The sequence below is a fragment of the Temnothorax longispinosus genome, chromosome 4 (assembly GCF_030848805.1).
Source record: "Temnothorax longispinosus isolate EJ_2023e chromosome 4, Tlon_JGU_v1, whole genome shotgun sequence".
NCBI lineage: Eukaryota > Metazoa > Arthropoda > Insecta > Hymenoptera > Formicidae > Temnothorax > Temnothorax longispinosus.
In genome coordinates, this window is record NC_092361.1 from 12,351,679 (window position 1) to 12,377,355 (window position 25,677).

Below are 25,677 nucleotides of genomic sequence, written 5' to 3' on the forward strand. Positions count from 1 at the left end.
TTATACAAAATAGTATTATTTTAATCCTTTACTGGTTTAGTTAAATTAACGATATATTGAATAGGAGCAGTAGCCTATAGGAACGGTTAAAAATGACAATACTGTGAATTTAACAGTGTAATTGCACTTTGGGACACAGAGTTTGCCACATAAAAATTGAGAAGTCCATGCTGTGCTGTACCAAAGATTATTACTGTATTACACCGCTATATAAATCACCGTAGCGGCAATTAAATTGACCAGTGATGCGTGATGCGCACGATTACATCGAATTAGTCACCACGGAAAAATTTGCGTGACAATTTTCCGGTATCGCGGAAGCGTATCCTGCCCGCTTCGGTTTTCTTTCATCTTCAACATCTTTCTGTTTCACTTCTACTTGCCTCTCCTCTCTCACTTTCTCTTTCTGTATCCGTCTTTCTCACCTTTCACTGCTCACCGCATCCGTCGTCACGCTTCCTGTCCGCCTTCGAACGATATGGGGAAAAAATGGATAGAGTCGTTACTCGAGAATCGCCTCGGTGCACGGTGTCGTATTTTTCTAGGTCAAATGCGAGTTTTCTTCCCGCGGGGGAAGGCTGGGGGGGACGGGAGGTTGGAGTAGGAGCAAGTAGGAGCGCGGCGGCAGGATGATGAGTCACGTGGTTTCATTTATTTCGCAGATATACCGGATATATCGGCGGTCGCGTCATTTTAAAGCGACAAAAGCGCGGCGTCTTATCCGCGACCGGTTCACTTGTCGATCGTCGTTCGCCAGCTCGTTGTCTCTCCGGCTCGATCTATACATATATCTCTTTATCTCGAGATAGAGAAAGGGAGAGCTCGGCTTCGCCGAGACGCGGTTTCTCACGCGCGGACTGGATCGTCGTGTTGTTAAGATCGATCAAGACGGATCGCCCTCGAGAGATCGCACGTTCATTTAAACGTTCATCAGATCTCCGGAGTTTCCAGTTTACAGTGCAAGCCGATGGAGAAGTTACGTGCGTTCGTCCTCCGCGAGAAGTGCGCGAAGACGCGGAACGACGGCGGCGATCACGACACGGCCACGCGTTTGTTGATCGATAATGAGGATTACGTGAAAACGAGGAGGAGTCGCGTGTCAGGTAAAAGCAATAAGTTCTCAGATAATCAAATCGAAAACAAAAATTTTTTGATGTATCTGCGATGGTAGAATACTAATGGAAGAATATTACGAAATGTAATAGAATGCGGCAAAAACCCAGAGATCTGCATAATCGTTTAAATGAAATGTTTCCACTGAGCTTGGTTTCTGCTGTCAATCTGTTGTCAGATTATGTCAGCAGATTCTGCCAATAGGATACAAACTTAATACGCGGACACAGATAATCCGCTAATCTGAAATATCTAATTGAATCTGCTACCACTCTAGTTAGCTTATTGATACTGCTAACATATTTTGCTTACTAAGAATTAATAACTGGAGCAATTAAATTTGACGAAATCTCACATATTATAACAAACTGATTTCATTTTTTATAGTGACTTTTATCAGCAAGAAAATAAAGAAAAGCCGAGCTGCATTTAAATTAAAATCACATCATAAATAAAAAAATACAGTTAATTCAAGATAAAAAAATAATTAAAAGGATTTTGATCTTGCAATCATAAATCATAAATATAATAACCCTTTGTCATGGTTCACATTTTTATTTGATTGAAAAGAATTCTTAATAATTCTATGTTAAAATAAAAATTCTAAATTATAAGAAAAATCAATATCTATATCAGTCTCTTAAATGTATATTATAAATTAAGTTTAATCATAAAAGATTAGAAAAATTGTGTTGATCTTTTGTGCATTTTTCTCTTTTTCAAGTTGATAAATTTATATAGTGACTGCATTCTTTTTCTTTCTTTTTTTTTCAAATATTGTTCTCAAAATGGCAGTATAATTCCGATTCGTGAGCGTCTCCTGATTTTTTCGTCATCGCAGATGTTACGTTCCACAGCTTATATCTCACGTATTTATGATTTCACGTATTCCTAAAATTTTTAACAAAACAATTTTTCCAGACAAATATTAAAAACTAAACCCTAATAAATCTAAGTCCTACTATCTGTTTAACAATAAACTTATCTTTTTCGAGTCATAAAAGCCAGTTTTATCCTAATAGATCATATGCCTTCTGTTTTACTTGTTTTATTTTTTTTTTAAGAAGCCACGCCAATCATTACTTCCGTTGCATTATTGGTAATATATCAACGGAAATTCAATCAATTCTTACAGCGAAATCAAGCTTTCAATCAAGCGAAAATTTCTCTTAAACTAAGAGTTAGTTCTCAGTCCGTTACTCGAAGCGTTACTCCTTCGACTCATACCACTTGCTCTAGGTATGCTGTATGCTAAATAAAGTCTTGTATGAAGACAATTGTCTATACCTTTTATTTATTTATTTTTTATTTTATTGCAGAAGATTTTATTTTATTAAGAGGACAATTATCTTTTATTTATTTATTCTTTATTCTATTAAAAGATTATGTCGCATCTTGCATGTAACACAGTTTCTTCATCATCCGCTTAGCGAAATCCTGTCGTGATCGCGAGGACCCAGAGAGCGGTCGCTAAAAGCCTCGAGATGCGCTATTCGTCAATATCAGACGCCGGTATCTTTGACGGCATCCGTTCCCTGAATTCAACAGCGTTTACATCGCCGACGCGATGACCGCGTCAAGGTTTCCGCGATACGGCGCCGACTCCACCATTGACGCGGTATTTTTTCGCACATTCGCCATTGTGAGGGCACGCAGCTGCGTGTTGCGCGGTGCCACGTGTGGCGATTCAATTCGCACGTTTCTGCATTGTCGTTCCCTCAGTATTACCAGACCGTCCTCATCGCTGTCCCCGCTATATCGCCCTCGGCTCGGGATGCGACCGATCGATCATGCCTACGCGCAACGTCGGCGAGATCGAATTATTAATAGACGTTTGCATACGCGCGGCGGAATACTCGTGCGGAATACTCGGATTACTGCATGCTCGTAAATGTCGGCTTTACGGCGCTCCTCTAATTGCGCGTGTGGAGAACCTTCGCAGCTCGGCTGCTTTGTCATAACGCAGAGCCTGCAGTTGCAATGAAAAAGAGAGAGAGAGAGGAAGACGCAGTATGGAAAACTTATGTTGGCCATGTTAAACGATATTCCATCATCTCATTAAATATTCGTCGAATATTTGTTGTCACAGTTTCGGAATAAAATGTACCTGCACTATTATCTAGCTTCGCACGATGCTACATGCTTAACTCTTCTTGCTTCGAGAGTAATACGAACTAGAACTGTGAAATATGCAACGAGAATAAAAACACTTATTGTTAGTATCTTCTTCTAATTCTGAAATAAAGATTCTTTTGCGAGAATACTACGGAAGTTCCGTTTTCCATTTCATACTTATTTCTTTTTAACGAATACTTTCTTGGATGTTTGTTTATAACGAGCTATATCTCGGTACAGAAAATAAAAATGTTTTGACAAATATAATTTTGATAACATTTTACTTTTTTAAAAATCAAATAAAATTATAATCGGCCAGAGATTAGTGTCAGAGAGAGAAATACATTAGATATATATATTATTAAACAATTAACAACTACAGGATGGAATTTTGTGGAGGAAAGTTCAACTTCAGATTTTTTTGAATCCGAAGTTGCGTTATTCTCAAATATAAATTACGGCGTACAAATTATTGCGAAAAGAAGCGCGAGCCGCGTGTGAGTAAAGTCGATTATGACTTTTTACGAAATCGATCCGCGGAAGAGATTATCATTATCGGCTCAAGACTTGTCACGGATATATGTTCGTTCTATTCGTTTTAATTTACGGTGCGTCAGTTCTTTTTTTCATTTCTCAATCCATTTCAATATGTTTGCGTTTCAATTATATTTTCAATTGAAATTATTAGAGCTTGACGAAAGAAAGCGAAAGGAGACAAAAAGTCCAATCAAAGATTTAAGATGTATGCGACACACACACACACATATATTTTTTGGTCTATTTATATAATTATTATGTAATATGTATATTTATATTTATACATTTACATAATTATTATGTATAGGTATATTTGTATATCAAGAAACATGATAGTGTCTCGCGCCAAGTGTAATGTACGCGTAGCGAGACACAAACCATGATCTATACGCGAGCCGACGAGTTGAGAGATTCTTGCAATTAGATTATCGAATTTTAATAACGGCTAAACCGATCAAGTCCTGAGTAGACTTCAATCGAGTAGAAGTCAATCGATAGCTTGGGTTCGGGTTATGTAATACTAATAAGTGTCTTTATTTTTTCGCTACATGGCCTATGAGTGGAGATATTACAATGCAAGGTCCAAATCGGCAAAATGTTTAAGAAACGTCATTATCGTCGTCGTACGGTTCGTTTTTTATCACTAAATATATATGTAACTATACGCTCATTCATCTCTAATATTACTTTCGCTTCTTGCCTCAATGCCATCAGCTATTTTTCTAGTATCAGTTCTTTAATACTTTTACTGTCGGGATTACTGAAGCTTGACGAAAAAAGCAAAAAGTCGGATCGACGAATCAAAACATGTGTAATATACACAGACAGGGTCGAGAGAAGAAGTTTGAAACTTAGAGGACGTGCATAACGCTCGCTAAACCGAGCTGAAAAATATGTTTAATTAACATAGATTGTAACGTCGACTTGTGCAGTAATTCGCGAGCACTTTTAAAAATGACAATTTGGCTTTAGGTTCGAGTAAAAACGGTCAAGTATGCGGGCGATCTCGAGCAAAGGGGAGATTCTTTTCCGCATCTCCTCCTCAATTAAATCAATTGGCGAACCCTGATGATCGCGTCAGACAATCGCGGTAAGCGGTATTATCGTTGAACCGTAATTAATTTTTTTTTATTTGGCTATTCACGATTCATTTTCTATTCAAACACTTCGAATTCGCCGTAATAATCTGTAAGTACGTAAAGATTCTAATAGCGAACACCCACGTTATCCTCGATGCATATAATTCGGAATAAAGTTACACAAAATCACAAACACGAGAGGAAATTAAAAAAAAAAATTCATCGTTTTTCAAATAAACAATCGAGATATTTCAACCTCTCAAACAATACTAATTTAATATACTCTATTTTCTTTCTAGTTTTTATAACACTTAATATTTTATTGTTAGAAATTCCGACAGATACAGATCAAATTGATATGGCACGGTAATGAATCCAAAGGAGAGTGTCTAATAATTTTCCCCCTTCATCCATCGCGCCAATACATCTCGCTGAAATGCGGGCGAGCGTCTGCAGGAATGAAGGCATTAATTTTAATTGGATTAAAAGGCCGAGCGGGTACCCATTCTAGTTAATTGATCGTTACTCGCGTAGTCGTCAGTTCGCATTAACCCTGTGCCGCTGCAGTTGCCCTAAATTCCATTAAATTCTACCCGCTACCCTCCTCCCCCCTCGCAGCCACACGAATCTCCGTACCAAAACACACTCTTGCCGAATGTATTTTTATGTAGAGCGGCGATACGAGAGGACCCCATGCACACATCTCACGGTTACATAATTATGATTGTTCGATACGCAACATATCGAATTCATAAGGAGCACGACGTACACGCGCTGGCGCATTATGATGCGCGAAATCCGTGAAGTGCAGCCAATCTTCACCCCTCACGCGCGCAATCTCAGACAATGAGAAAAAGAAAACGCATTATCTGGTGGGATGATGTGGCACTCATACCCGGGAAAAAGAGGAATATAAAAAGAGAACAACGAATCGCGTGGGACCAAAGCACCACTGAGTCTCGATAAAGTACCTGTATCTGAGTGAAGTTGAAATGCACTTGTTACCAGTTACACTTGAGTATCTAAATTGAGATTCTATACTATACTACTCTTCCGTTGGATATTGGAATTGTCCGCACCTTGCAACAACGTTTCATTCATTTTCTTGGAATTCCGTGCTATTCTCTGCTCTCCTCTTCCGGCAAAAACGAGTTTCTTTTAAATTATTCTGCTGCACGTGTCTCTTTTGCAACATAAACTTCGCCGAATTTTATAGAAAAGAATACGAGAGGTCGATGCGTCTTCGTCGTTGCAAGGCCACGGTTGTATAATCTCGTTTCATTCATTTTTTCTTGAATTTCATGCTATGCTTGAATTACATGTTCTGTTCTATTCCTTTCGATAGAAATGATTCTCTTTCAAATTATTTCGCCTCGTTCGTCACGACATTCAGCACTCGTGTATGGCTCTTCGTAGCTCTAATTTTAGCAAAACCGTGATTCACTAAACATTCACGGTATTTGCAAGGGTGCTTATTTAAACCTGAGACTCCGGCCATATTAAAATCATATTATAAAATATTTTGCATATATGTACAATATATCTCGCTAGAATATTACTTATATTATGTTATATTATATTATATTATATTATATTATATTATATTATATTATATTAGCAAATATACTATACTTTAAAGTAAACGATATATTCGTTCATAGTTATATTTAATTTTTTTTCTCTTATTATAATGCGCAATATTAGATAAATATTTAATAGCAAAAACATGTAATGTTTAGCGAATTTTTCATAACTAAAAACATTTTATTTTTTTTATCACAGCAATGTAACTTTCTTATTCTGATGAGATTGCAAAGTCCAAGTACTTTATTCAGTCACTCCATGTTGCGTTACATCTGCGTTTACAGCAATAATTAAAGAAATGATGTATCGTGACAGCCTTCATTTGTTAATAAGTCGCTACTGTTGCAATAATTCTTTTGTCCTTAGTAAATTCAAGTCTGAATACATTCGTATACGATTTTCCCTCGTACGCGGCGTAACATTTAGCGCAGTTAATACACGCAATCAATAATGTTTACGAGTACCCGTGACGACCGTTTCAATGAGCCACTCCTCAGCTATAAACACACGCCGTACACGTAATTGAAATTCTCATAGCGAGGCAATGCTTAATAATAGGGTACACACATGTGATGCTCCGCTTTGCCATAAATTACTGCCACGTTAATACCGTGACATGTGTGGCGTGTAATACGCGACATGCGCGATCCGCGAAATATGAATCTTTATTGATGCAGTTTGGGATACGCGCACTAATTCTGCGGTGGTACATATAACATACTGCTGGAATACACAATGACTCACATTGCACGTTCGCAAATTTCTAAAATGATGCTTGGCATTCTATCTCTTCTCCGTCTAAAAATTCGGGATATAAATAACCCTTAGGCCTGTTCTTTTTAGCTGAACTTCTTTTCACGTTGGAGAAAAAAAAAGAAAAGATAAACCGTGCAAGAAGTTCAGCTAAAAAGAACAAGCCTTTATTTCCGTCGTTCTGTTCTCGTTCGCATCCTGACACACGAGCGATGTTCGTTCAATGATTCGCTCGACACGCGGAAAGTCTTCTTTCGTGAGAAGAGAATTCGCACCTTGAAGGATTAAGGATCGCCATTATTCGCATTTCTGATTGTGTATTAACAGCATTTAGTGCACCTTATAGGTATTTTCGCACCGCGTGCCTGCAACGCAACCTTGCGATCTCGATTCTTCAAACGGACTCATTCACTGCCGTCCTGAATATCATTAGAGTCTTCCTGTATCTCGCGTCGTCCGAGAGACCAGCCGACCAGCGAACGTTTAACACACGCGGCAATTATTCATTCGAACCACGACGTCTCGGCCGTTCGACGATTAACACCTTTCGATTCCCCGGATGATCGGGAATGCGCACATCCGCGTTCCTCGCGACGACGGAATCATTCTAACCGGAAGTCTATCAGTGCGAAACGAGGTATAAAAGAGCGTGCTTGTTCTCGCAATGTGCGGCATTGACACTGACCTCATCGTCGATATTAATTCTGGAAAAAAAGAAAAGATTGTTCCGCGGTTTCGACCGGCTTGAAAACTCGCGCGCTACCCTGGCGGAAATATTTCTACAAAATTTAAAAAACTATAAAATATAATTGCCAGCATATATTAAATTCTACATGAATTTAAGAAGTACTACAAAATCCTACATAAAAATGCTAGAATTGGAACACTTTTGTAAATTTTTGTAGTATTCTACAAGTAAGCAAATGTTTTAATTTTTTAAGATTTTGTTTCTACTTAAATTTTTAAAATTTGTAGATTTTTGTACTATTTTTTATAAATTGTAGTTTTTCATAAAATACTACTTGCAATAATTTCTTGATTTGAGAACATTGTAATTTGTGGTACTATTTCGTAGATATTTCTACAAAAAAAAAATAACCATTTCTACAAAAAATTAAATATTTCAACAAAAATGTACAAATTTCTATTTCTAGTTAAATTTTGTAGTTATTCATAGAAATTTTTTCCGCCAGGGTATTGTCCGAAAAAATAAATTTAATAACAATTAAGGAAGTTTGATCATTACTTATTGTGAGTCAAAAATGCGATTGAAATAAATGTCATTACAGCGATCCCGAATTATATGCAATATTAGTATAATGAATTGTGGATGCTACTTACGTGCTATATTCTTCGTCAATTATTAGTGTATAGAATATTAACAAACATATACTGGGGTATGAGAGCGTCAACGACTCGGGAATTGCTTATTTGGCCAACATTATAGGTTAGAACCTGTCACTTTGTGACAATAAGCTTTCTATATTAATATTGCATATAATTCGGGATCGCTGTAATGACATTTATTTCAGTCGCATTTTTGACTCACAAGTAATAATCGAACCTCCTTAAGACTTGACAGGAGAGTAGTTAACCTAGCCCGATTCAGCCCCGGGAGCTCCGAGGGGAGGGGGTGAGGGAGGGGGTATTGGATTTCGCGGGGGGTGAGGAAAGGGGGGAGGGGCGGGGTATCGGGTCACACAAGGGTATCAGATTACAAGGAGATAACGCGGGGGGAGGGGGAGGGGGTATCGGATTTCGCGGGGGGTGAGAAGAAGGGGGGAAGGCGGGGAATCGGGTTACACAAGGGTATCGGATTACAAGAAGATAACGCGGGGGGAAGGGGAGGAGGTATCGGGTTACACAAGGGTATCGGATTACACAAGAGTATCGAATTTCAAGGATATCGGATTTCGCGGGAGATGAGGGGGAGGGGAGGGGTTGACCTTGGCATACCACCGGTATGACTCACCGTGATGAGTCACCGGGATGACTCACCTGCGCTACGGGTTCGCGGGAGGGGAAGTCCGCGTTCGCGGTCGCGGTCGCGCCGCAGGGTCCGCGTGGGGGGTCCGCGGTTGCGCCGCGGGGTACGTTCGCAACGACGCCGCTAGGCGGCGCACAATAGGTAAGACTAACTCGCGATAGTGCACTGCGTAGGAGCGTGTTTTGTCGATAACACATCGAACCTGTCGGGACATGTTCGTCATAAACATTTTTCTAGAAAAAGGGGGTATTATCGCGTAGACTAAACAATCTATCTACGCAGTACGTAAAAGACAAAGAAGAAAATGACGTCATCGGGACGATGATCGACTCGATAACGCATCGAACCTGTCGGAACATGTTCGTCGTAAACAATATTTGATAAAATATAGGTAGGGATGGACATGCATGCAAATAAATTACATCGCTCATTTAGTTGTAAAAAAAAGCCTGTTTATTTAACTCTTCTTTTACATAATATATCTTACGTGCTAAAAAACTGAAGCTGCGAGCTCACAATCGTATATATACTAGCGTATATTACATTCGACGCTTCCTTGGGATCCGTCACAGTGGACGCGACATCGGAGAACTGCTCTATTTACGCAGTACATAAAAAACAAAGGAAGAAATGACGTCATCGGGACGATGATCGACCCGATAACGCATCGAACCTGTCGGGACACGTTCGTCGTAAACAAATGTTTTCTAGGAAAAGGGGGTGTTATTGCGTAGACTAAACAATCTATCTACGCAGTACGCGAGACAAAGGAAAAGATCTTTCAAAAAATCAGTTGGAGCGAGAGAGAGGGCAAAGGGTATATAATGAGAAATTAAGCGCATCGAGCTGCAGTAGTAAGATTTGAGAGCGATACATCGGTTGAAAAGTATCGAGATTTAGATATTCTTGTGTAACCCGATACCCCGCCCCCTCCCCCTCCCCTTCACCCCCCGCGAAAGCCGATACCTCCTTCCCTCCCTCACCCCCCCTCGGAGCCCCCGGGGCTGAATCGGCCTAGGTTAAGGGGATCCTATAGCGAAGGCCGAACTTCCTCGACGTCGGCGTCGGTAATGTCAACATTTCTAATCTTGTTTTCTATGTTATATATCTATATCTGTCCTTGTCTAACGAGGGGCATCTGTCTTTGTTCAATTGCTGCGCCATCTCTCGCTACACGCAATACTGCTTATCCTATCAACCTGAATGTGCTCTTGGTTAATAAAACTTCATTTTAGAATATCTTTTTTTTTAGGCGTTGAATCTTAGTTTTATTTACACAATATTGTTCCTACATGTTGTCCCTACCTCGCCTGGGTGTCATTTTATATATATAAACTGCAGTATTTTTGTTATTGTCGTCAGATGACAGCTGTATGTGCCCAAATTAGTAAAATTTTTAATATTTTTCGTCTCCGATATGAAATCGTGTGTCGCGATGTAGATTTTTGTGCGTACTTTAATTCTGTAAAAGGATTTTGCCATTCTGTAAAGCCAATTCAAAGATTTCTTAAAATAAAAAAATGTCGGTAACTATTGCCACTATATAGGGTCCCCTTAACTACTCAGGAGGTATTTTGAAGTAAACAATTTTCAAGAAGCAAACTATTGTACGAAAAGTAGAAATGGGATCAAATTCAATATGCATGTATATAAAAATCCGAGTCAATCTAATAATCAAGTTTTATTTTCTTGGATTCGAGTAATATTCATAAGAAATAATATTTACATTGTATGTAGGTACTTACGAAGTAACCGAATCCTGATTAGTTATAGTTTCGAGTTTTAGAATGAGTGCCTGCAGGATTCGAAATGTACCTAATACTTATAAGTGGTTTGCATCGTAAAGAATCGAATCATTTACAAGTAGTATTTGAATATGTTGTGTTATTATAATATATGTATAATTTATTATGTAAAATTGATATACACACATACTATGTTTCACACATTAAATTTCTGATAAAGTAGGTATTCATAAAAAGTTCGAACATATTATATTTGATCCAGATTCGAGTCTATTTAGAAATAACACAGCAAAAGTTTTGTTTATTCCGAATTTTTTGTGTATATTTTGATGTAATTAAATTAATATCAATTTAATTGTGTGTGATTGTACCGTTCTGGCTTTGGTTGAGACTGCGTTATGTCTGAAAGTAACGGCGCGTGGTCTGCAAGAGCAAAGAATTGTACGTAAAAAGTCACTTGAGAATTAATATTATATTATTCGGACAATCAAGATTCAGTCCTGACCGATTACGGCGTTTTCCCTTTGTCTGATTGTATATTTTACACGGTCGTATAATCTCATACAAAAAGTTTTGTGTTAAATTTAACACATTTTACATGTCCCAATTTATCCACTTTAATTTTCATGTTAATTTAACAGAAAGCAAATATGTGTGTAATATATAAACAACAAGTAATATGTAAAAAATTAACACAAAATTGTAACACATGGACGCTATCAGAAAGCAAAGTTTATGTTAAATATTTAATTAATATATTTATAATTATAATGTTGAATTTAAATAAACCATAAAATATTATCCTGTCTTCTTTTTTCTTCTTCTTACAGAAAACGGAAGACAGCGATATCTCTTTATAATATATATAACATATAAGAAACATGTCGATTTTAACTTTTAACACATGGAAACTCTTATAGAGAGGGAAATATAACACAACTTATCTGTTCATTTTAACATATAAAAATATAAAATATGTCATCAAGAATTTGTGCATTTACATATAAATTGTGTTATTTTAACTCTTATAGAAACGGTAAATATCAACTTAACGCAGAAAAGTCAAAATAACACAATGACAATATGTTATATTATAACACAAGCGTATGTTAAAAATTTGACATAAAAATTTCTAGACGAGTAGATTTCAACACAAATATAAAATATTTTTTACCGTACGTTCTTGTTTTTCGAGATAATCATAAAGGGTTTGAACCGTTCAGGTTCAAGTATTGAAGAATTGCTTTTATTCCCCGATAGCACCAATATCCCATAAATATTCATATAACGTCCATTGGCATTCTGGACATAATATGGACATCCATAGGATATTGTGTGCTGTCTGGGTTTTTCAAAATAATTATAGAAAATTCCAAACTACGCCAACTAATTTAAACTTACTTATAAGATACTTAATCCCATCACTAATGAAAAGACTTGTTGATTCGTTCGCCAACCATATCTCCGAGAAGACTTTGAATGATCGGTCGGTGTCGCGACATCAATGTTGCATTCTTCGACATGGGATTCGAGTTTCGGGGCGGATAAACAAACTCCGGTTCCGTCCCCCGATTCTCTGCAGCCTGTGGCAGCTTCGGGGTATCGATAAGGTCTCTCTTTACGGAGCACAAGCATTCCTCACGTTTTTGAAGCGGTCCCTCTCTCGCTCGGTCGACGACGTTTATAAACAATCGTCGCAGCCGATGAAACGCATGCAAGCACATATGCATTTACATTAACCGATTCCTCTGAGAGGATCTGAGTCATTTATGGAGGAAGCGGGAGACCGATCGATTTGTCAGTCAAGCGGGACTTGTCGCTCTGAAAGGGCTGCCCTCTGAGTTTCTCGTTCGGTTCTATGCCCTCTTCTGCTCATCGATGATAAATAAACAAAGTATTCTCCGGCGAGTGTGTCACGAGACTCACCAGTACATCCCGATCGTTTTTCCCGACGTCATGAAACAGTGCGAAAGATAGTTGCTGTATAAAGCAAATAATTTTTTCCGGAAAAGTAATAATAGTTTGTAAAATGGAAGCCGCTTAAAAAGTGAAAAATTGAATACATTGTCGAAATGAATTACATTCAACCGCAGTGAGTAATCAGTGGTATGTTGTTTGGTTTTGTTCCTTTTGGAAAACAGAAGGACAAACAGGTCTATTTGTAATATATGCTTGCTTCTTTTGTGCTTTCTTACATAAACTATATTATTTCTATGTAAAAAAATTAATTATTTATATTATATCTTTGTAATCTAAAAGTATATTTCTATATATTTCTATCGATTGATGAGATTAACAAAAAATTAAGGTTTGTGAATTTAATTCAGATAATACCAAATGGAGATGCGTCCCTTGTAAAGCCTTTATCAAGTTTATAATTGAGAGTTAGCCGTTGCTATCAAACATTCCTCGCTGTTTTGTCAATAGACCGGCATCTCACTCGTGTTAATATATAGTAATCGTCGATCATATTAGTATCGATGTCATTAATATACCGTGCATCTTCCACGTTGCGGGACAACATTATAGTATATATTGTTCTTAAATTCGATGTTCGTGTCTTTGATTCGATAACTTTATCTGTGCTCAGCTGGTTTTTCACCGGTACAATGTATAATAAGAAACGCGCCGATATGCAAGGTATATTAGAAAAATTAGTTGTCATTTTAAAAACAAATACGCAAAATTACCAGAAAACTATTTAAATTTAAAACATCGTTATCGTAATTTTTCGATTATTTTTATCCTTTTCATTATTTATGAGGACATTATATTTATATAGTTTATGAAGATAAGTCCTATTATATTTTTAAGTCAAAGCAGTTAATTTTGCTACTATGTATTTCATATATTCACGCAATATTTCTTAATCATGAATCACGTGAGATTTTTTCGTTGAGATATTTCTGCGTAATCTTTGCGATAAATAAACATAGGTATCGCTTTTATACTGTAAAGTTTATTTATTGCGGAGATTGCACAGAAATATCTCACGCGACAATTTTATTTTGTAATCCATCGAGAATTATATATATGTAGATATATAAAATTGAATAAATATTATAAAATATTAATAAGAGAAGGGAACTTTTACAGCATGATTTTTACGAAAGAAATTCTTGATGGATTACAAAATAAAATTGTCGAGTGAGATATTTCTGTGCAATCTCTGCAAATAATTCAATTTTATATACATATATTAAATTTATATATTATCATATTTTATATATATATATATATATATATATATATATATATATATATATATATATGTAGGTCCGGAAGTATGTTCCGGGACTTTTATTTTTGATATCGGTATATTCCGGGACATTTGGCAGTTTCCAGTAAAAACGTAAACAGTCCCGGAACACATACCTCTGGACCTACATATATATATATATATATATATATATATATATATATATATATATAATTATACATATATAAAACTCACAGAAGCACCTATAATGCTGCGCTATCTGTTTCCACTATACAAAAATCAATACCTAATTGAAATAAAATCCTATCTTCCGCAAACACCGCCAAACCCATGTGTGAATTAGATATACTGGTGCGTCTCGTAACATTGGCACAGCAATCGATGTAAAGTAAACGGTAATGATTGATAAAACGCGCAAAAAAATCGAACCCAAGCCGCCCGCGCCGTGAGATAATGTTTCCATGAATCACGGACGGTGCCATAAAAAAAACACTCTCATAAAAAATACAGTGACCCGCGCTGTTCGCGGTACTGACGGAGGATAAGTTTCTGAAAAGTGCGGCAATGTGTCGCGAGTTAATAAGATAAAAATAATAATACTTGCGTTGTTTTACCCGCGATAGTTCTCTATCTATCTTCTGACACAGAAAAAAGGAACATTTTTATTTAGAAAATATCTTTATTTTTTAACAGTAAATCTTAAAATGAGATTATATAGCGTTAAACAAAAACAAATTACTTGCATTAAAGCATTATATATAATTTAATAAAGAAAAATATATTTTTATTTTTATTTCTAATTAAAAATATATTCAAAAATAATTTTTATTAATGGAAAGTAAAAAAATTGGATAGAGAATAACAGTACTTTCAAACTAAGAATATTCATATTATAACGATAAAAAAGACAGTTTAATCTTATTTTAAAATTCAATATACTCTCTGTATGAACACAAATAATGTTGATTCAATTTTATTATGTTACAATGAGGAAGAAAACATTTTAGCAGCTTACGCCCATAAAATGCATCTGCGCATACCGCACCGATCTTCTTCTTCTTCTTCTATTTCGTTGGCTCCTGCCTCTTTTCAGAGAACAATACGGCCAGCATTTGCCACTGTTTGTTATACAAAGTCTGGAACACTGTTAGCGTAGCAAAGTCTGAATGGAAATACCAAAAATCTGAGTGGAAACTGCTGCAGACAGTAACAATACTTTCAAAAATTTTTTCTGTCGGACAAAACACGTCCGAACAGGTCCACGCACGTTCTGCGAATTTATACCGCACCGATGCGCCGACGGTAGTTCGCAACAACGCCGCTAAGCGGCGCATGACGAGAAGAGCTTTCTCGCATTTAAAATACATCCAGCCACGTATATAAGCAGACCCCCTTGCGGGGGCTGCGAAGAAGCGAAAAGCAGATTTGGTTTCGGGACCTCATTATCTTGAACAAAAATTATCTTTGAGTAATAAGAATATATTTTTCTTTATTGAATTATATATGATGTTTTGATGAGAGTAATTTAGCTTTGCTTAACGCTGTATCATTTTAACATTTACAAGTAAAAAATAAAGAACATTCTCTAAATAAGAATGTTCTTTTTTTTCTATAGGTGCCATTTGCGGACATCATTATCATCAAAATAATCATATTGTACTCTTTATGTGACAATTATTATATTCAAATTAAATTATAATATTCTTGAAGCCGTAACAAGGTGTTGGTGTTCATATATTCTATACTTCCGTAAAGAATTAACGAATTGTAATGTACATACTGTACATATCCTGTACGTATCCTGGCTGAGGTAATATTTTTCACAATAAATTCTTTACGTTTTTTAAACAATTAAATTGTGTAGGTTTAATTCCGGATAGAGAAGGGTTTTTAATGTTCCAAGATAGCTGTGTTTCAAGTCCGACAAATTTGCAGCGTGCAGTCTATTAAGTTGAAATATATGTATATGTACAGTATGTACATTACAATTCGTTAATTCTTTACGGAAGTATAGAATATATGAACACCAACACCTTGTTACGGCTCCACACTTCATCTTTCTTTGATTGATTTATAATCTTATAAGCTTTTACTATTATATAATATTCTTGTAATACAAGAATATAAAATTCTTTTAAGAAAAAATTATGTATTCTTATATATAAAACAATGATTGTGTTGTTTTAAATATATTCGTCTTGATTAAAGACTAATTTATTTTCTGTGTAGTCAATCTCGCGTGATCTAAATAGAGTTTTATTTATTATATTACAGGCGACAACTCACAATTCTCTCGCATTCAGACTGAGAAGTGGCGCGAGAAGTCTCAAGGACTGCGGAGCAAAATTTACTCCAGAATCCTGATCCCACCGTTGATTACGAAGACATCATACAAAGATCTGGCAAATATGTCTCGAATTCCTCTTATGACACCTGAGAGCGGTTTGCAAGACGCAGATCGTCAAAATATCGTGATGCTTGAGGTGCGCTTTAAAAATAAATGCAAATCTTTCGTCAATACAGAGTTAAACATAATCTTCAGTTTCAAATTTAATACGAGATTTTTTATTTATAAAAACAATCAATTAATTGGATACTTAATTAAATGTTCGAAAATAAATTGATATAAGCAAATTAGTATATTGTACAACTAGTGGGGAAAAGTGGTCGATTCTGAATAAGTGTGAAGTTGGTCGCACGAGCGAAGCGAGTGCGACCATTACACTCATTTGGGCTCGACCACTCTTCCCACGAGTTGTTCATACTATTTTTCCTAACAAGAGCGTGAAACAGGCCGCTTTTCGCGCTTGTTTTACAATTTCATTTCTCCACTAGTTGAGAAATGGCTCCATTTTTCAACGCTTACGTCATCATTGCGAAATGGATCGTTTTGCTCACTCAAAACAAGTGCGAAAAGCGGCCCATTTCACGCTCGCGTTAGGAAAAAGTATATTTTTTTATTTTTGAACTTGTCATTCAATAAGCCTCCTTAATTATTTTTGACATATACTATATTATGCCATATATTTTAAATATCTTCTTTTTTGTATAATTAAGAGATTATATAAAAATATAAACATTATCACTTGGAAAAAAAAACCTGAGTAGTGTATAATCGAGCTTCTAATTTAGTACTTGCTAATTGTAAGATAAAATCAACTTGGAATTATTGTAATGATTGTAATAAATTATATAACACAGGCTGGATTACCTGGCGACACTTGGACGTATTGCGTCGAGAGAGAACGACTAGCTAGAAGATCAGAATGGTTTCGGGCGATGCTTACAGGTCCGCTCGCACCACCAGCGACAAATTCGCCGCCGTTGTTGCGATTGCAACACGTTGACAAGCGGGCGTTCGATCATTTTCTCAGGTAAACGTTATCCCCGCGGAAGTACAATTCTCTCTTCACCTCGTGAGAAAATCTCGAGAGCGGAATTCTCGAAATACAATAAATGACAATGCTAAGGCCGGCATATCTTATCAATATAAAAACATCTGAATATAGATGTATTTATAGTTAAAAAATAAGAAAATCTTTTTAAAGAAATTGGTGTTAAGAATTAATTCATTTTATTTAATACAATCTTGATAAAGGCAAAACTTGAGGTAATCTTATTTCTAACTTCAGATAAATTTGTAAAACATTTCTTTTGAATTAGCCAATGCAAGACGTTCTAAAAAGATACACCTTATATAATATATCTATCGATTATATATAATAGTTCCTAAGAGTTCGAAGTTCGAATCATCAAAGATGATTTTTCTTTGAACTTTCGATTTAAAAAACGGAATTCGAATCTCGAATCCGTCAAGAATAATTTCCCTTCAAACTTCCGATTTTGTTTCTAATAACTCATCTCGATTGCGTAGATATCTTCACGACGAGCCCGTCAATTTTATATCGGTCTCGACGGCCAGGGCCACTCTCGACGCGGCTCATCAGTACCTTTGTCCTGGCCTCGCGCGGCTCGCCGTATCGTATCTTGAGAAGCACCTCACACCATCGACCGTACTTGAAATTTACCAGGGCCTCGGGCTCTACGCGAACGATCTGCGGGAGGGAGATTCTGGCTTTGACAGATCTCCAAATTCACCGTCGGCACCACCTCCACCCGGGGACGACGCCGGTGTAATAGGTGCGCCCTTCATCCCTTTGAAAATAGTATCGGCTGTACTTACCATGTGTGTGTGTCGAAATTTATTATTTTAGCACAAAATAGTATTACTTTGACTCCATTGGTTCAGTTAAAATAACTTCTCAGCTAGCAGAAAGTTCTAAAAGACATCTTAAATCACGAAGACGTTTAAAAGACGACATAATTTTTTAGACGTTCTTTAGATGTTTTTTAAATGTTTTTAAGGCGTCTTTTAGAAGCTTCTGCTAGTTAGAATTGTTTTAGTTAAATCAACGATTAGAAGCAGTGGCGACCTATAAGAAATAGTTAAAAATGACTCAAATTAAGTATAATTTGGCACTACAAATTTAACTATAGATGAATAAAAATAGAATAAAAGTAATTGGTACCAGAAAGTATTCAAGCAAAGAAATTAAATATATTCGTTCACATTGCAGCTCTCGTGTGCACCGATCTTCTGCTCAAGTGCCTGTCTGTGATCGACTCGAATCCGGCGAAGGTGTTGCATCAGGAGCAGTTCGAGGAACTTAGCGCTCAGGAGGTCGCCCAATTAGCGCGCCGCAACACTCTGAATATCACCAGCGAGTGCATCCTCTTCTCCGCATTGGACAGGTGGGCCGCAGCCGAGTGTAGGAGACAGGGTGTCGAGCCTCTCCCAGTCAACAAGAGAGCCGTCCTCACGGACGACGTCTGCTTCAGCGTGCGGTACCTTCTTATGAACGACCGGGAATTCGTCAGCGGCCCTATGGCGAGCGGTATCCTGACTAACGAGGAGTGCGTCCACATCGTCTCTAAAATACTCAGGCATCCCGAGAGCTCGAAAAATGATAGTGTAAGTATGCATGTTCTAATCGGGAACTTTTTCACTGTTCTATCCTTCGAAAGGCATTTCATATGTAAAATATCAGTCAATTACATAAATCAAAGTCATAAAGTAAATTTCATTATTCTAGTCTGATTTACTTAATACGCCTGTTATTTTATTTCTTCTGTATGTCCCATTAATTTCGTGTTTAATAATAAAATATTGTTTAATAATAATATAATAATGAATAATCAGAAAAGGTAAAGCTTATATAGATTTTTCTTCAAAAACCCACAGTTTCGCAACAACGCAGCCGTTCATTCGTCCAGATTGTCCAACGCGCCCAGGATGGCGTATAAACGAGAGGACGTGGACTGCAATATGTTGAGGCCGGGTAAAAAAGAGCGACAGGATAATCGGAAAAATAGAAGGAGAGAGTGTGCCAGTCAAGGGCAAAGGACCTGCGCTAGAATAGGAAATTGCCTCGTACAAATCTTAGCTTGCGTGTTTGATTAAACATTGCACCGTGGAATTATAATTAATCGCAGAACTTCCAAATTTTCCCACCAAAAGAGATATTGTCTTAATTTCTACGGCACTGTGTTGCTTTTGTTGCAAATTTCTCCCGACAAATCAAGACACGAGATAATAAACGATACAGAAGAATTAAAAGCGATACAGAAGTTTAAAGGCGCGACATTTAATGGTCGTCTAAAAAATAACGACACACACACACACACACACACACACACACACACACACACACACACACGTTTATTTAAATGGCAATTAAGTCAAATCCGCAGAAGACATTCAGTATAATTGCATAATTAAAGTAAAGCTTACAAATTGTAGATATGCAAAAACACAAGTTATTTCTATTATTGCCGGAATATCGTTAACGTTTTACGCGATCAACTAAAAATGTTAAAAAAATCAGCTAGAAATGTTGAAATCGGTATATATACATATATATATAGGCAATATTTTTAAAGGTATAATAGAGACTGAGATCTTGAAAAAAAAAAAACGTTTTTAAATGATTTTAGAGACGAATTTAGATCTCCGGCGGACTTTTATTGGTGAGACCATTTCAGAGGAACGGAAAAATCGCGCGCTCGTTAAAATTTGAACCACCCACGTGATTTAGAACTATATTGTGCGCCACTTCCATTAATATTATAAACACTTTGTCGTTTTACACACATTTTGTTACTTAGAAAAATATTTTATCCTTTTCACTTGCATTTTCGCGTAAGGTCTGTTGCTACTACAACAGTAGTCTTTCGCTATAATCGATGGACGAAGTCACAAGATTTTCGCTATTATGAGAGACTGCATTTTTCAATATTTTACAAATTTTACAAGAAAACAAGACTTCAAAGATTTTGATTCGACCATAGGTGAAAGATTTACGAATATAAATTATTAATGGTCAAACTATAACGTATCTTTTCCATAAGCGCCTTTCCCAAAGATTTTTTTATAAATCGAATGTACGCGAGTACAAAAAGTATTGTCTACGTTATAAATGCGTATATCCTGTTGAGTGTTATTACGACATCTTCGTTGTGTTCATATTTGCTGTTTAGAGTATATGTATAATCTTTAAATTATTTGTATTCTGCATATAGATACGTAGAGCTGAGGTTAAAAATCCGACAGTTGACGCGTTCAAAGATACATATAATATTAATTTTATAAGACGGATCGAGAGAGAGTTATCAAGTATTTATCTGATCTTCATATTAATCTTTAAAAATTTTATCTTTTTATTCTATTTATTCAAAGTCTCCGCATTTCCGCATTTTTTTAGTATCTAAAATGTCCGTTTCATAATGAAAATGTGATTGTAAGTCGGATACTTTAGGGAAAGTGTCTAAAAATGAACATATTGTATATGCGGTAAAAATGTGACATTATTGAAGAAATAGTGATTATTTTATGTTGATGAACAATTAGTAAATTTTTATAGCTTTGTACAAGAGAAATCATTTATGATATCGTTGCTATATACTAATTACTATTTTTAATTGGATTATTGACGTATATGTAACAGAACTTGCACTTTTAGTGTGCGCTTTGATAGAGTTACAGACTGATCGTACGCCATGCTTTATATTTAAGATCTCTGTGATCGTTGAGGGAATGAAACCGATTGGAAACAGAAGAATTCAAGCGGTTTCCGAAATCTCTCCTCCTCTCCTCTCCCATATTCTTATTTACACGAAACTTATAAAATATTGATATTATTTTGTATTTCTACTGTAAGTCCAATAAAAACGTGATTATATCGATTAAGTCCGACTTTTTAGCAAATGGTAGTGTTCCGTGAAAAATTACTAGTCATACAGATTTGTTTTCCAAACAACTCAGTTACCAGATATAATTCTTTATTCCTTGTATCAAAAATGAAATATGTTAACAATACGTGAAAGAACGAGAGAGAATGTAAAATACATAAAATAGCGAAAATATAAATGGTAATGTGTTGTAATTATAAACTGATATTTAGTAAAAAGCACGCCACCTAATACGCCAAATGATAAATTGTTGAATGGAGCTCGTAAAGAAGCGATGTAAATAATATAATATAAATAAAATACAAAAGAACATCGAATATATAATCTTTGTTAGTAACTATTTGTAGTTGTTAGAGGTCACAACAATGATACTTGATTTAAACACCATTTCAATAAAAAGAGTTTCCCACAACTTTTCATATAATATATACTTTTTTAATTATATATTAGATATTCATTTATTTATATCAATAGATGTTGCTATATCCAACAATTTATCAGCCATTTCTCGAAATCGTTCCCATTCTTCGCAATGCGATAAGAGCAGTACGCTGAACTTTTCGTAGCCGTAGAAAGCGCCTGCTATCGCGCCGGTCATACTAGCAATCGTGTCTGTGTCGCCGCCCAAAGAGATCTATGAAATAATGGCAAAAACGTGATAATGTAAGCGACATTTTCAAATATTTTGTTATATAAAATCGATAATAATTTAATCTGATTGATAGGCTTTGCTATAACTTATAACTTACGGCATATTGAATTGCTCTTCTGAGAGGATCATCAGTTCGTATCCTTTTTATGCGCTTCTGTGCTTTCAGAAAGCAAAAAATCGCGGTAGGAACTGACTCTAAAGCTCTGACTTTAACACCTAGTTGTTCAACTACCCTTTGCTCATTAGGCTCATCCCCATCCTCAGAAAGTAGATTCTTTACTATGTTTAGTCGCTCTTTAAATTCACTATGATTTAATAAGTATAATTAATATCTCTTTAAATGTAATAATATGTATCGAAATGTAAAATATACCTTGCATTCTCAATTTTATCCATTTTGTTTATGAGATCGTCAACAAAATTGGTAACATTCAATTCTTCGCTGGCATTTAAACATAGACTTTGTTGAATTGCTATAGCCTGTGATAATAATGGACTTTTGTGACAGATATCTATTAATACAGAAATATATGTATATGTATAACTTTTTTAAATTAATAATAAGGCAAATAAGAGCGAGACGTTGGTGTTAAAGCGAGAATATATAGTACAAATAAATACTTTAATACAAACATATAAAATACAAACAGTTCAGTTTTACTTTTAGACCCTCTTTAGTATGATATATTATAAATAAAATTATGATCTTAAAATTGGTTGTAATAAACGCATATGTAGAAGAGTGTTGACGTGTTCTCTAAGCCAATGGTCAGGGCACAAATTTAGTTTACAAGATCAACCAATGGCATATCGCGAAATCGACTACTACCTTTTAGATGGAATAAAAAGACGAAAGAGATTAGCCAATTAAGAAATCGCATTTACAAGAAGACGTGTGATCCACTTACCAAACAGTCAACCTCGTAACATAGTCATCAGTGTTTGAATTCGATGCAAGTCGATATGATTCTATTTAGAATCTGCCCATCGACTAAAGGCTTTGCTTTAACAAGGTGAACGAGATATCAAACAAAATTATGAAACATAAAATGCATAAAGAAAAAAATTAGTCAATAAATAAAACTCGCTTTAATACCGGCGTCCCGCTCTTATTTGCCTTATTATTAATTTGATTGTATATCTTGAGATTCTTGAGAACATTTTTCTTGCTTCTATTGTATCTTTTTATTGATAAAAATTGATTTGCAGTTACTTGTAAAATAGCGCCGTTTATTCCTAGTTTGTGTGCATGTGTAATTTCTGTCGCTTCTTTGACATAATATAAAAGTTTGTCATAATTGTTGTATGAAAATAACGCAACAGGTGCAATTCTCATTGCACCGCCGTTGCCATAAGAACCTAGACCATCGAATAGATTCTTCGCTGGGATCTTTATATTTGTCTCCTCCACGTGCCTCTTCCATTCCTTAAGTACCTATTTATATAGGAGATTACTAAAACTTAGTATTTATTATAAATTGCAATTATAATTATGGAAAAAAAATACAAAAAACTTTGTATTGTATTATTTGTAAAAAAAAATCTGTCGTTACACTATATATCGAGAACAGAACTAAAATCCTAAGATATAGGCCTATATATATTTATTTCTAATAATTTTGAAGAGATTTAAAATTATTGAGTAACATTAATTTCATGTTATAATATCCATATAATATTAAATATTAATATCCTGTAATATAAAACTAAAATTATTGCTTAATATATTAGTAAAAAAACTAACGGTTGCAGTACCAGCTCCGTAACCACGATCAGGCTCTTCATGATAACTTTTTGCGAATCGTTTAGCCACATCAACAATATCCAGATCTTGTTTCTCGATCAATGACTCAGCTAAGGAACGTGTCATTGCTGAATCATCTGTATATACCATGACAGGCTCTACACAATTAAGAATTCTCTAAAAATTCTATAAAAAATTAAAATGTAAGACACATATATAAGAAATTTCAGAGTTACTTCTTGATTTTTATGTTTAAGATTATAAGAGAAGAAAATATGACAGTTTTGATATATCATATGTAAAATTATAAATATGCTAATAATATAAACAAACTGAACCTACAAATAAATGCATTACTGAGGACAGGATTCAAATTAATATCGAGTCTAAATTAATGTTTATTACATCGCATGCAAGTCGGTTTTATTATAAATTACAGAGACAGACTTTCGCGACCTAACCTCTGAACTTCGTGTTCCACAATTTATTCAGCCGTCGCTGCAACAAGACTTTTCTGTGACGTGATATAGTTGTTAAGCCCTCGTACGGACTTCCGAGGCAATCGCCGACCAAAACACCCAGCATCGTACCACGAAATTTATTTTTTAGCAACATCGGGTCCATATTCGATTGTTGTTGCACGGAAATCTAACCTATGACCTATGACATGACTAGTACCGGAAGAAGTGAAGAACTTGGTTTCTGGAGCACGCAAAGCGCAAGGACAGCTGTCAAGTGTTAACAGCTGTTGAGATGCTTTTCTTTCGATGAGTTTCGGAACGCGTGCGAAAAGCGGTCTTTTTGTCGAACAACATACGGAAGTAAAATGTGGCTACGAAAATATATCAATATTGTAGTGTTTTAATAGTAATTATTTAATATGTAAATTGATCGTGAGATACGGATTTAATCGTTAGATTTTTAAAAAGCGCCGCTTTCTGGAAATTTTCTTATCTAATCATGATTTTGCCTTAGAAATTTCTAGTCTATGGCTTTTATTGGCACCTTTGACAACAATTAATAAGTATTTCAGGGATTTAAACTCCTAGGCTGCGGTCCGATTCACGCTCACAGCGAATTGTAAGCATCATGCATTCTGTCTTCGTTGCACATTGAATATCAAACGAAGATAGAGCGATGCTTTCGGCGCTGTGAGCGTGAATCCGGACCACATGGCAACCTTAGATAATACTATAATTTTATATATTTTTAAATCTTTTTGCTCTCAATGTAGTACGTCACTGATGTATACTGAATTATTATAGATACTTTTCATCCTGAAAAAAAATAAAGCTTCGAATAATATATACAATTTACATATGAATTACTTTCCGAAGTTTCCGATAAATAATCTATTGTTTTTAAATACTTTTAAGAAACAGCCAAATGTAGAATCAATTTTTACTTTTTTGTACTCAATCTGAATCTATAATCTCACACGTACATATATAATTAGTACGTATACGCCTACATATGTTTATTGACATTACCTCTGATGAATAAGGCTCTGATTCTCTGAAGCGCATGCTTGGAAAATATTATATATACATGACAATTGCATTGTATTTATTTTTCTCGATATTGTTTGTGTATATATATTGATTGTTTTCACGATTATGTATGTATATACATAACGTACGTATATACGTACATATACATACGTATATACGCGCATGCCATGTTGTATGTACAGAATCTTATTGATTTTATAATATAAAATGATATAAGTAATTATATAAATGTATGATTAAATTATTAATTAAATACAATTATACTTTTATCATAAATTTTACGAATAATTTTGTAATGTAAAATCTATGAAATTCTGTACACTATGGGAAATATTAATGCCTTATATGAAGTTTAGTGCTTGTCATGTGATGTGGCAAATCCATATGGC

General features: G+C 35.5%; 2 protein-coding genes across 5 annotated transcripts in view; one reads left to right on the forward strand and one right to left on the reverse strand.

The window, feature by feature from the left end:
• Positions 1-19,850, forward strand: part of Axed (BTB/POZ domain-containing protein axundead) — a 28,276-nt gene extending 8,426 nt beyond the window's left edge. The window contains exons 2-7 of one of the 2 annotated variants that reach the window (XM_071775417.1): positions 810-1,103; positions 16,408-16,616; positions 17,335-17,507; positions 18,008-18,273; positions 18,711-19,105; positions 19,376-19,850. In XM_071775417.1, coding sequence (XP_071631518.1) covers positions 968-1,103; positions 16,408-16,616; positions 17,335-17,507; positions 18,008-18,273; positions 18,711-19,105; positions 19,376-19,594 — 1,398 coding nt within the window. In that variant the 5' untranslated portion in view covers positions 810-967 and the 3' untranslated portion in view covers positions 19,595-19,850. The remainder of the gene's footprint in view (positions 1-809; positions 1,104-16,407; positions 16,617-17,334; positions 17,508-18,007; positions 18,274-18,710; positions 19,106-19,375) is intronic. The other variant, XM_071775418.1, reaches the window with a different exon arrangement.
• A 1,604-nt stretch (positions 19,851-21,454) lies between these two features.
• LOC139811254 (ADP-ribosylhydrolase ARH3) lies at positions 21,455-24,520 on the reverse strand. 3 transcript variants are annotated; one of them, XM_071775419.1, is made up of 6 exons: positions 24,239-24,520; positions 23,778-23,935; positions 23,247-23,468; positions 22,407-22,513; positions 22,131-22,338; positions 21,455-22,015 (listed from the first exon to the last, which is right to left on the reverse strand). In XM_071775419.1, exons 1-6 carry the CDS (start codon positions 24,399-24,401, stop codon positions 21,836-21,838), a joined length of 1,038 nt encoding a protein of 345 aa, XP_071631520.1. In that variant the 5' UTR covers positions 24,402-24,520; the 3' UTR covers positions 21,455-21,835. The 3 variants fall into 3 exon arrangements, with proteins under 3 accessions (XP_071631520.1, XP_071631522.1, XP_071631521.1); XM_071775421.1 differs by having other exon boundaries at positions 23,778-23,963; positions 24,120-24,381; XM_071775420.1 differs by having other exon boundaries at positions 23,778-23,963; positions 24,239-24,378.
• Between the last annotated feature and the right edge of the window lie 1,157 nt (positions 24,521-25,677).

Excerpts from the sequence above, each read along its gene's own strand:
- LOC139811254 (XM_071775419.1), bottom strand. The coding sequence starts at position 24,401 with ATGGACCCGATGTTGCTAAAAAATAAATTTCGTGGTACGATGCTGGGT. Across the intron at positions 23,936-24,238 it reads GTGGAACACGAAGTTCAGAG|AGCCTGTCATGGTATATACA; the intron begins GTTAGGTCGCGA and ends TTAATTGTGTAG. Across the intron at positions 23,469-23,777 it reads ACGGAGCTGGTACTGCAACC|GTACTTAAGGAATGGAAGAG; the intron begins GTTAGTTTTTTT and ends CTATATAAATAG.